General features: G+C 40.7%; 1 protein-coding gene across 2 annotated transcripts in view; it reads left to right on the top strand.

Annotated features, from left to right (window-relative positions):
• LOC142289982 (membrane-bound glycerophospholipid O-acyltransferase 2-like) overlaps positions 1–10,309 on the top strand; it is a 116,739-nt gene extending 106,430 nt beyond the window's left edge. For both annotated transcript variants that reach the window (XM_075333926.1, XM_075333927.1), the window contains exons 10-13: positions 1,420–1,484; positions 4,070–4,202; positions 4,930–5,081; positions 7,185–10,309. In XM_075333926.1, coding sequence (XP_075190041.1) covers positions 1,420–1,484; positions 4,070–4,202; positions 4,930–5,081; positions 7,185–7,326 — 492 coding nt within the window. In that variant the 3' untranslated portion in view covers positions 7,327–10,309. The remainder of the gene's footprint in view (positions 1–1,419; positions 1,485–4,069; positions 4,203–4,929; positions 5,082–7,184) is intronic.
• Positions 10,310–12,312: the final 2,003 nt, after the last annotated feature.

The following is a 12,312-nucleotide window of genomic DNA, read 5'->3' as shown; positions in this document are numbered from 1 at the left end:
AAAAGATATTGGTTGTTCCAAGTCTGTGATTTTGAGTATTTTGCATCTTTACAACATCACAAACTCAAGTCCCTCTAGAAGGCTGGTCGCCCTCGAAAGACAAATGCAAGGGAGGATAATGTGGAGAATCCTCATCGGTAATCGTTTCAACACTGCAGCTGGAATTTCTCTCCAATTCAGCACTGAACAGGGTAAGGATCTGTCTTGGCATACAGTATCATGACGTTTAAGAGCATTTGGATTGAAAGCCTGGTCTGCAGTGACCAAACCTCTCATAAGCAGAAAGAATCATAAGGCTATACTCACCGTTGGTGAGGACCATGTTGTGTGGACAGAGGAGAAGTGCTCCACAGTTCATTCTAGTGATGAAAGCAACATTAATTTAATTAAGTCTGATAGGAAACATTATGTTCGTCGATAAACTGGGGAAAGACTGCACCAGTGTGTTAAGAAGTCAGTGAAAAGTGGTGGAGGAAGTGTCATGGTTTGGGGAATGTTTTCTACAGCAGGAGTTGGACCTCTCATAGAGCTACATTGCAGAGTGAATGCAAATTTTTTATCAGAACCTTCTTCAAGAACACGTGGTTCCTTATTTGCATTCATCACTCAATCATGCAGCAATTTTCATGCAGGACAATGCCGCCTGTCACACAGCAAAATGGGTAAAGCAGTTCCTTGAAATAGATAACATTGAATAAATTAAATGGCCAGCCCAGAGTCCTGATCTAAACCCTATAGAAAAACTCTGAAAAATCCTTGGTGATAAAGTTATGGCCAAGAAACCCAGAACAGTCAAAGAACTATGGAAGAGACTGTATAAAGAGTGGACCAAAATCACACCAGAGCAGTGTGAGAGACTAGTGATGTCCTGTGGCTGCAGAAGTGCTGAACTCATTCAAAGCAAAGGCCTGTACACTTCCTACTGATTGGTGACTGTTGTTACCTTCAGACAATGAACTTCAAATCTATCTTTGTGCTACAGTCATTGCTGTTCTCTAATTATGATCATCACATTTTGGGGAAAATAAAGGTCTAATGTTGATAAACTTTGGATCTTTTGTAAAACACTGTTCCAGGGGCATGGTGTACCCCCTATAAAAAAAACCTTCAAGTGTTGATCAATGGTTCTGAAAAAAGCAAGTGATGATCATACATTGCCCTCTAATTTTGATCTCCAGTGTGTGTATGTATATGTGTATAATATATATATATATATATATATATATATATATATATAATACACATGGTATCGTATACATGATACACATGGTTTCCTTTCTGCATTTGAACAATGGACTTATGGTATTTCCTATTAGCAGGTGTGCGTCAACATTTCCTGTATTGACTTGAATCATCGCAAAGTATTGTGCATCATTTCCTTCTGGTTTTGTTCTTTTTTCAACACGTTTTTTCTTTTAGACAGCTACAAGCTTCAAGATGTTTATAGATAACTGGAATATACAGACAGCAGTGTGGTTAAAAGAGTTGAGTATATATTTGTAAGGCTAAATCGTTGTTTGCTGTTCTAAAATTACTATACCTCACATATTGGTAAAAGGAAAGATTTAGTGAATCAAAGTCATATGACCTGGATGTAACTTATGCTTGCAAATTAACTTGAGGAACTGGGTGCATGATTCACTGCTGTTTGGAATATTAGTCCATTTGGTTATTCCACTATTTAATTTGCATACTGCATTTCATTACAAAACATCCACTAATAAGTAACAGTGAAATTATGGAAAGTATTATTAGGTCGGGCCAGAAATCCAATTGACATGTCACCACTTTTGGCATATGTGACTACTAGGGATGGGCAAACTCAGACTGTAAAAGTCCGGATTTGCGTGAGATATTAGTGCTCCGACCCCGGGCCCGGAGTTCTCAGGGAACTCTGGGTAACTGTATGGATCCTGCCACCAGGATAATTAAAAAAAAGAAAGAAAATAGGGATAAGCAGGAAAATTAAACTTACCGAGTCTCCCGCACGGTGGTAACACTACTTCTGGGTCCGCTCATTACTGTCATGCATATTTACTGCTTCCTCGCCTATCGGCAGTCGTAGCATCTGTGATTGGTTGCAGTCAGACTGTGCTGTGCCCTCACCCTCTGTGGCAGCGTGCTTGGAAACACGCTGTCTCCGTATCTATAGTTGTGTAAAAATAAATAAAAAAATTGGCATAGGGTCCCCCCATATTATGATACCCAGCAGAGATAAAGCATACTACCACAGGCTGCAGTCCCCAGCCATGTGTTTATCTTGGCTGTGTATTAAAACAAAAGGAACTCCATGTGGCTTTTTTAAAATATGATTTAAATACATACTTTTAAAAAATGTTGTGCAGTTCCCGCTAATTTTAATATTGAGCCATGATAAAGCCGACAGCTGGGGGCTGATATTCCCAGACTGGGGATCCGCATGGTTATTGCCCCCCCAGCCTAAAAATAGCAGCCTCCAAGAATTGTCGCATCTATTAGATGTAACAATCCTGGCACTTTGCCACCGCACCACGGAAATCTGAATGAGCTGGGTAATCGAGGTATTATAAGGGGTTAATGACAGCTGCCACTAAGACCTAGATTAGTAATGGGAGACATCTATGAGACCCCCATTTCTTTTCTGTAAGTGAAAAGAAATCGACACAAACACCGAAAAAATCCTTTATTTGAGATAAAATACAAAAAACCCCACCCTCTTTCACCCCTGAGAACTCATGGTCCCTCTTCTTTTGATACACAGCCAAGATAAGCACATGGCTGGGGGCTGCAGCCTGTAGCCATATGGTTTATCTGTGCTGGCTATCATAACATGGAGGGACTCTACACCAATTTTTTTATTTATTTATTTTTACACCACTATAGAAACACACACAGCGTGTGTGATTACAAGCAGTCAGGCACACTGTCACACAGGTTGGGGGCGCAGTCTGACTGCAAACAATCATAGAGACTGTCGGTGGGTGGAGGAAGCAGTAAATATGTATCAGGGTAATGAGCAGCCCCAGAAGTAGTGTTACAGGTGCGTGGGAGACTCGGTAAGTATAGCACTCCTGCTCCAATACCCCTAGCCCTTTCTACCACCATTTTAAAGCTCATGATTGGTGTCCCCATAGTCTTATATTGAGATCGGCGTGTGGGCAGATATCCTGAATTAATTTGGGTCCGAACCTGTTTTTTTGTTTTTAAATCCTGTTGGACATGCAGTTTTCCAGATATCTGCTGGTTCACCCATCACTAGTCACTACCAATCTATTTATAAACAGAGCATTATAATTTCATTATTAGAAGATTGTATAATTTAGTCTAAAACTGCACTTAGATAGTAGGAAATATTAGGAGGAGGGATAATGCTATGAAGTAGTTTCTCAGGGATTGCTTTAAGCCCTTTAGTTCCAGTTAAGGGAAATCTTAATTCTACAGCATACCAAGACAATTTAGAAAATTGAATATTTCCAACTTTGTATTAGCAGTTGGGAAAGTCTTTAGTAATAATTGTGCTTTATTTGTCTTAAGCAATCACAGTATAAAAAATAAGTTAATGGGAACCTGTCAGCAAAAAAAGTCGATATTTACCTGCAGCCATGGTGGTAAATCTGCAGGTAAGACCTGTGTGGGTGTACAATTAGAAGTGCAGTTGCAGGTGAAAAATAAAGTTATTACAGTATCTCCTTGCAACCTCTCGTCTCCATTTATCAGAGCTAGGGAGATGAACAGTCCGCACTCACTACACAGTGATAGTGCTGTAATCACACCCACTTGACTGACTCCTTGACTGATCATCCTGTTCTGCACACATGCTACAAAGCAAAATGTCAATCATGGTTAGGGGAATGGTTACATTGTGCTCACTCTGTAGTAACTGTTCACTGCCTAGCCTGCTCCGATGCCTGCAAGTGAGCTGCTGCAGGGAGAATATAATTTCATTTTCTTCCTGCATCCGCATTTCCAATTAGATTGATGCATGTGCTTAACACATAATACATAATAACATCTATGTAGTGTAAGTGCTTTCTTTGCTCACTGCGATCTTATATTCTTGACTGTTCTCACAATACATTTTTTCACACAGGGTCTGTTATGACCGGAGCTCATTTAATCCGCTGCTGTGCACCTTCCTGTTGTCAGCAGCCTGGCATGGAGTACATCCAGGATACTACTTCACCTTTCTGACTGCGGTGCCAATCACACTTGCTGCTCGTAAGGTGAGTGTGTAACCAGTATCACACAGCGATAATACAGTATAACATTGATTTTCCATTCACACATCCTGCTATACCTATAGTAATTCATGTTTTTCTAGTACTTCCCACCACTGCAAGGTTAGTCTTCAGGAGTCTACTGTGTTCCATAGTTTCAGAACTGCTCGAGGACTGTAGAAGTTTTCTTTTCAATGAAAGAGTGTAACAACATACAGTATGGCCACATTTACATGATTTGCAGATTTTTAGCATCAGATCTGCAATGAAGACACAAAGCAAAAGTAAACACCAGTGCATGTTACATTATTGTGCTGTCAAATTTTTCCTTCTTTGTAAAAAATACTATATATTACGAGGAACCTGTCAGTAGGTTTTTACACATGGGAGTAGTGACATGGCTGTATAGGCATTTATCTCCCAATAAAACAGATACCTTATTTGTAGAGATCTGATGTGCCAGGCAAGAGAATGCGAAGTCATATGCAAATAAGGGTTGGATTACGTCCTCCAAGTGCATTAACACTCCCCCAGTGCACTTCCAGCCTGATTACTGGCACATCGGATTGCTGCAAGACAAGCTCCTATACAGCCATGCTACTGCTTTCTTATGTAAAAACATACTAACAAGTTCTGTTTAAATCTTATAAACAGGAACGAATAATACTAAATATGCTATTTGCTACATAAGGGAGGAAAAAATAAATGTGTTTTCTTTCTTTTCATTTACCAGGTTCGGCAAACAGTACGTCCAATGTTTCAACATACGCTATGGAGTAGATTAATTTATAGTTTGATTACCTGGCTGTGTACACAAATGGCAATGAGCTACACTGTGGCACCATTTATATTACTCGCACTTGGACCATCATTTCAGTTATACAGGTAAAAGAGATTTTTTTCTGTGTAAAGTGTATTTAGCGTTTATTTCAGTGGCCAGTTTTTTGGAAACGAAGTTCGCACTTTTCTCTGCTCTTTGTTCCCAAGGTCCTTCAGAAGTGCTAATGGTACTCCCTCCTTTTAATTACGATATACTTACTCCCTGTTTACCCAGCAATGCCCAATAGACGTTTTCATATGTGCCAACATACACAACCCAGAAAACCCCAGCATACCGTTTTGCACCCCCTCACTGATAAACGTGCTGGTCTTTCTATGTCTGGAGTAAAACAGTGAATGCAAGTTGCAAGTGCTTGGAACATCTGACTCATGGCACCAAGTTCCTCTACAAGAACAAAGCAACAAAACCCAAATGTGCAAAGGTCACATTAAATACAGTGGAACCTCGCTTAACGAGTAACCCAGTTAACGAGAATTTCGCTTAACAAGTAAAGCTTTCTGTAAATTTGTAACTCGGTTTACGAGAAAGCTTTGCTGTATGAGCAAAATACTCACCGCACACACTTCCGATTCCGTATATCCACCGTGCTCTGACCCTCACTTGCAGTCCACATAAACACACACATGCACGCACAAAACACACACAAACAAACATGCACGCACATACAGTATTATGCTCACCTTACCTTCCATTCCATCGCCGGCCTCCTGGGTCTTGTAGTTCGCCGGTGCATCGCGACGAGGGAGGAATCCTCGCGGCGAACTACAAGACCCAGGAGGCTGGCGTGGAACGGAAGGTAAGGTGAGCATAATATGTGTACCTTCCATTCCATCACCGGCCTCCTAGGTCCTGTAGTTCGCCGCTCCGGGATGTGTATCGGTAACCATCGGCGACGAGGCAGGAACTTCCGCTGTCACCGCTACTCAAAGGCAGCGTGCTAACCAATCAGAGGCTCCTGCCTTTGAAGTCAGCGCTCTGGGTGCGGAAGTTCCTCCCTCGTCGTCATGGTTACCCGATACACAGCCCGTGCTAGTGAACAGCAAGTCCCAGCAGGCCAGCGATGGAAGGTGAGGTGAGCATATTATGTGCATGTGCGTGCACGCGTGCTTGTGTGTGTTTGTGTGTGTTTGTGTGAGTTTGTGTGTGTTTGTACGTGTTTGTGTGTGTTTGTGCATGTGTGGAATGGCACAATAGGGGACCAGGATGGGACATTTAACAAGTTGTGGAACGAATTGTCTGCATTGCAATGATTTCCTATGGGAAATCTTGCTTTGCTGAACGAGTAACTTGGTTAACAAGCACACTCCAAGAACAGATTGTTCTCGTTAACCAAGGTTCCACTGTATTCCTATAGTGTTTTTGTGAAAAGCTGATTTATTCATGTAGAATAATTATTCAAAGCCAGAATTTGTCACAGCTACAACAAATCTGTGTGACCCTATTTACCCATTAATTATGTATATGCCCGTATGGTGGTATTAGAAAGCACCTTATTGTCCCATTGCATAATTGCCAGTAATACAGCATTCAGGTCATATTTCAGGTCATATTTTTCACACAGTTCTATAATACAAGATATAAAAATATTTGCAACTTGAATTATAAAGGGGATAACATAAGGTGCGGAAAATGTATTCAATTCTGCATACATTATGTTTTTGAACAATGTTTGATATTTGTAGCTTTAAAGCTTCCAGTGCATATGCCAACATATCCATATTGCCCCATTTACCTGGCGTAGTCATAAAAAGAGTCCTTTCTGTGTACGCCAGACATGGTCGCTGTATGGAATAATGCAGCTGACTAAGCTATTTCATTAAGCAGATTACAGTAAAAAATGTGTAATGCGTAGTAATACATTTTCTTACAATGAAGCCTCTAGAGAGTAACATATCCATCCATTACATATCAGCAAATAATGTGTAATGTGAATAGAACTTGTTTTAAGTCCTAAAAAAAGGTCTAGCTATAGGCTGTTATTATGATATCTAAAAACTAAATATGCAATGTGAGCAGGGGTTGTATTTATTAACTATTATTGTGGAAAAACTGCAAATAGCTTTACAAAAACTACGAACTACCTTACAATATGACATCTGAAAACTCAATTCTTTGGTGACATGAGTTTATCCTCTCTTTTTGTGCAGGTCCCTGGGTTTTTGCTTACACATTCTCCCTCTGCTGCTTCTTCTCATTCTCCCTCATAGAAAAAGGCTTGAGACTAAAGCAGGAAGTTCTATAGAACCGCCCTGTGACCGTAACTACAACCATCTTAAGAAGGAAACGTGAAGAGGCTATCCACTTTTTTTAAAAGCCGCAGAAGGATGATATATACTTTGTTTAAGTAAATGTATATGTCAGCAGCAGCTGTGAAAGAAATGCCTTTGTCTGTATCAACTAATTATACCACTCAGCATTTGGCTTGGAAGTCGTCTACATTCCAGATCACATTGACTGCTAAAAGTTCAATTTGGACTACACAGTATTCAGCTGCCTCAACCTCCTTCCAGCCAGTGTCTTGCATAGTATTTCTAATCATACTCGAGAAGAAAAAAAGCCCAAGTGTGCAGTGTATCATGCAGCTTGCATCTTCGTGTATACAATCTGGTAGTAATTGAAGGTTATCACACTCCTCTTTAGGGGTACTTCACACACAGCGAGATCGCTACTGAGATCGCTGCTGAGTCACGGTTTTTGTGACGCAGCAGTGACCTCATTAGCGATCTCGCTGTGTGTGACACTGAGCAGCGATCTGGCCCCTGCTGTGAGATCGCTGCTCGTTACACACAGCCCTGGTTCATTTTTTTATTGTTGCTCTCCCGCTGATAAGCACACATCGCTGTGTGTGACAGCGAGAGAGCAACAATCCTGAATGTGCAGGGAGCAGGAGCCGGCGTCTGACAGCCTGCAGTAAGCTGTAACCAAGGTACACATCGGGTAACCAAGGTGGTTACCCGATATTTACCTTCGTTACCAGCCTCTGCAGCTCTCACACTGCCAGTGCCGGCTCCTGCTCCTTGCACACGCTAAGCTAAGCGGTGTGCGCTGGTAACTAAGGTAAACATCGGGTAACCATACCCGATGTTTACCTTAGTTACCAGTGTCCGCAGCTTCCAGACGCCGGCTCCGTGCAAGCGCAGCGTCGCTTGCACGTCGCTGCTGGCTGGGGGCTGGTCGCTGGTGAGATCTGCCTGTTTGACAGCTCACCAGCAACCATGTAGCGACACAGCAGCGATCCTGACCAGGTCAGATCGCTGGTGGGATCGCTGCTGCGTCGCTAAAGTGTGACGGTACCCTTACACATGGAAGGGGAGCCAGCTGCTGCCAGGCACCTCTAGCAGCAGCTTATCACCCCTGAAAACAAAGGAATGATCCAATGAACGTCCCACCTCCTGCTCCTTCTCTTCCCGGAGTCTGGTGGCCGCCATATCACCTAATGTGCTCTAAGATTTAAAGAGTCTGGAGCCTATAGAGATCTCCATTAAATATAATGACTGGGATCCTTTATCTGGATGTTAAAAAATAACAGTATTGTTGCTGTTTGCTAATGATAAGTTGACATTTCACTTCTACAAAGTCTTTTTATTGCCTTTTTTTAAAAGAATACAGGAATGAATAAATTAACCCCTTAATGACTGCATGACAAATATAGTCCTTAGAGTACGCTCACACCAGTGTATAATAAATCTGTCCCATTCTCATCCAGAAAAGTGGGACCATTTTTCCCCACTTGTCATCTGTGCGCTGTTCGTATGCATTCCGTTTTTTCTCAGCAGCCATTATTAATTTACTGAACCATTTACAGTGTCCTGTGCTACAGAATGGTAATGTATCCAGAAAAAATGTGTCATTAGGATGGTTCATGTGGCATCTGATTTTGTCTCTTGCACCCATAGAATAGGTGAGTTTTGTCAGGTATACTCATGCTGAGATTGTTTCCTCAGGCAGAATACAGCTGAGAAAAAAATTGCAGATCAGCACTGCTCATTCAATAACATGGGTCCAAGTGCAATCCCTTGTTCTTTTGCATTGCACTTGTCTGAGTTTTAGTAGTGTGGAGAAGGTTTGAGAGCTACACAGTGCAAATGGTGGCTAAATTAAATAGCAGGCATTCATGCATAACAACCGCACAAACATAGACATAATAGTTTAGAATCAAAGGGTTATCATAGGAGCCGAGCCTCTTGTCAATGCCATAATCTGAGCTTCAAAGGAGTCTTAGGTTTTCACCATATTTTTATATTTTTTTATATTTTGAAAAACATTTTTTTTACATATTTTTAAAGGAACATTTAAAAAATAACAAAATAAACATATTTGGTATCATCCATAAAAGTCTGGTCTATCAAAATATAAAATTAAGTAACCTGTGCAGTAAACTCCATAACGAGAGCAAAACTCAAAATGCCAGTATTACGTTGCCTCTCAAAAAATAAGCCCTCAATTCCATCAACGTTAAAAAAAGAACATTATGGGTTTGTGAATATTTCATCAGTTTGTTTTTTACAAACTTCAGATTTTTTTCACTATTTAAATTAAAAAAAAAAACTATGCAAGTTTGTTCTTACTATAATACTACTAACCTGAGGAATCCTGTTTCCAGGTTGTTTTTACTACATAATTAACACCAAAAAAAAATAAATACCAAAAATATATTTTAGAACTGCATTTTTTTCCACCATTACATCCCACTTGGAATTGTTTCTCATTGTTTTAGTACATTGAATGGTAAAATGAATAATGTAATTCAAAACTATAAGTAACCACGCAAACAACAAGCCCTCTCTTATGGCTATGTCAACAGAAAAAAAATATGTTTTTTGGAAGAAGGAGAGGAAAAAATGAAAGTGCAAAAATGAAAACCCACCAGGGCTTAAGGAGGTAAATGGAGAAGAATTAGGCCTCACACATACCTGTAATGTGTATTTTTAGGAATCTATAATATAGTACTTATAGCCATAAAAGCCTTGCAGAGTTTGGTGCCCTACTAGTCGGCATCATCTAAGAAGTCTGACATTAGAAGAATACAAGGACATTTTGTAAGAAGTGCCTCTAACATCCTACATAAAAAAATACAATACTTTTTCCTTGGTGTATCTTTTACTACTACATTGTACAATACTGTAATTGTAAACCCTCACTAAAATTTTTCTTCCAAACTTATTTATATTCTTTATAATATTGTATTTTACAAAAATCTCTTGCTTGCACAGTATTTGCCGTTCATTCTGCATAGCTAGTGATTTTTAAATTAAATTTGTATTTTCTTTAAGTACTGTTGGTTTTTGTCATTCTTATTAGACATTTTAAGTACACGGCAACATAAGGATAAAAATCCAACTTCTATCTAATATCTAGGAAACAGACAGCACTATATTCCAGAAAATCAAGAGATACAAAGCTGCGTAGCACAATCTACTCCTATAATAAACCCTATGTGATGTAGAAATCCTGCAGCCATATTCATATAGATCCAATGGTAAAGGTATAGGACCTGAACCAGTATCTCAACAGGAAATCTTCCACTACTACAGGTATTTTCTTTTACTTTTTTTATAGTTGTAACTTGTGCTTTTTTTCAATTTTTTGTCTTGCAATTGACAGTTAGATTTCTGCCTTGCTCAGTGATTTGAGCAATGCTTCTATGAACCAAAGTAGACATATAATTTTGGCAAAAAAGGCAAGTACACCAAAACAGTCATCGGGGCTTCGTACCTGTTATTGGTTGGCAGCTTAGAGGGAGGATGGTACATACAATTCTAAACGCAACCCAGTGTCCACAGTGCTATGGATGGATATAGCTGCTAAGAGCCCAGAGAGCGGGATGGACAACTACAGACTTCAATATAATTAGGTTCAAATTAACAGGGTGCCAAACGGTCAGTGTTAATAGTACACTCACACTTCTACAAACAACCGTGAGGTCGGGTGACCACCACGGATGAGAAAGAGCGCCAATTAAACAAACAGATGCAGCACAGATGCAGCAGAGTCACAACATGCAATTCTGCACAGTAGCACCTACTGCAAATAATAAGGCTATGTCCGCACACTGCGTCCGGTTTGACAACAAAAATGCACCCTCTGGAAAACCCTTGACAAATGTAAACACTGTTTAAAAAAAAAATGCTGTAAAAACGCATGCGTTTTCGATGCATTCTCTCTGCATTTGGGCTGCGGTATGGACGGTGCATTTTTAAAGGAGAAGTAAAATATGATAGAGTAGGATTTGATAGATAGGTAGAATACATAGATACATTTCTGACAGCAGACAGAGCCATGCGATGAGAATGAACTCGGGTGAACCTCTGAGGTCAGTGCAATGACACAGGCTGTAGTGCAGGGCCGCAGCTGTGATGTCAGAGTTTCACCCGAGTTCATTGTCATCGCGCTGCTCTGTCTCTGTGTGCTGTCATAAACTCAGGTGACCCTCTGACGTCAGTTCTTTGACACAGACAGTAGTGCGGGGCCCGCAGCTGTGACGTCAGAGCTTCACCCGAGTTTATTCTCATTGTACGGCTCTGTATCTGTGTCGCGGCCTGATTTGCGATCACAGGTGAAGGACTGTGACTGCAAATCACCTGAGTGACGTCCTGCTGATTGCGCGGCTTACTTCAGTCACTTGGGCGACTTGCTATCACAGATGGAATACTCCAGCTGTGGCCACAAGAAACCTGAGTGACGTCATCGCTGATAGCGCAACTCACTTCAGTTGCTGCGTGGAGCTCACAGCGAGCAGTCATGCTCTATGGCCGCTCGCTGTAAGATTTCGATGTAGGTCTTTTATTGCAAATAAAGGATTTTTTGGGTGTATGTGTTTATTTACTTTCACTTACAGATTAATCATGCGGGGTGTCTCATAGACAAAACAAGGTATATATTCAGCTCACCTATATTAGTGCATGGTAATCCTGCTGGAGTGCAGCGTGGTCCGCTGTGCTGGCCAGTTCAGCTCAGAGAGGAATCCAGAGAAAAGGGAGGAAGTTGGACCCGGCACAAGTACAAATAGTAAAAAAATTCCTTCTTTATTTGAAAAAGTTAAAAACACATAAACACACCAAACGCAGGGTTAAGAAAGAACATGGAAAGCTTGACGCGTTTCGGACTGGAATATTAAAAACAAAAAAAGTCCTTAGTCATAAGTGGTCCGATGTTCACACTGGCCTTCATTAAATAGCAATGAGAATGTAAGTTGAGGCTAAAGAGAGGCGTGGTCGAACACATTGGACACGAGGAAGGTGAAACACATCAAGGTTGATTGGAAAGCGTATATAT

This window comes from Anomaloglossus baeobatrachus, chromosome 2 (genome assembly GCF_048569485.1).
Source record: "Anomaloglossus baeobatrachus isolate aAnoBae1 chromosome 2, aAnoBae1.hap1, whole genome shotgun sequence".
Classification (NCBI taxonomy): Eukaryota; Metazoa; Chordata; class Amphibia; order Anura; family Aromobatidae; genus Anomaloglossus; species Anomaloglossus baeobatrachus.
Note: the sequence above shows the minus strand (reverse complement) of the source record. Positions and strands in the feature narration are given on the sequence as shown.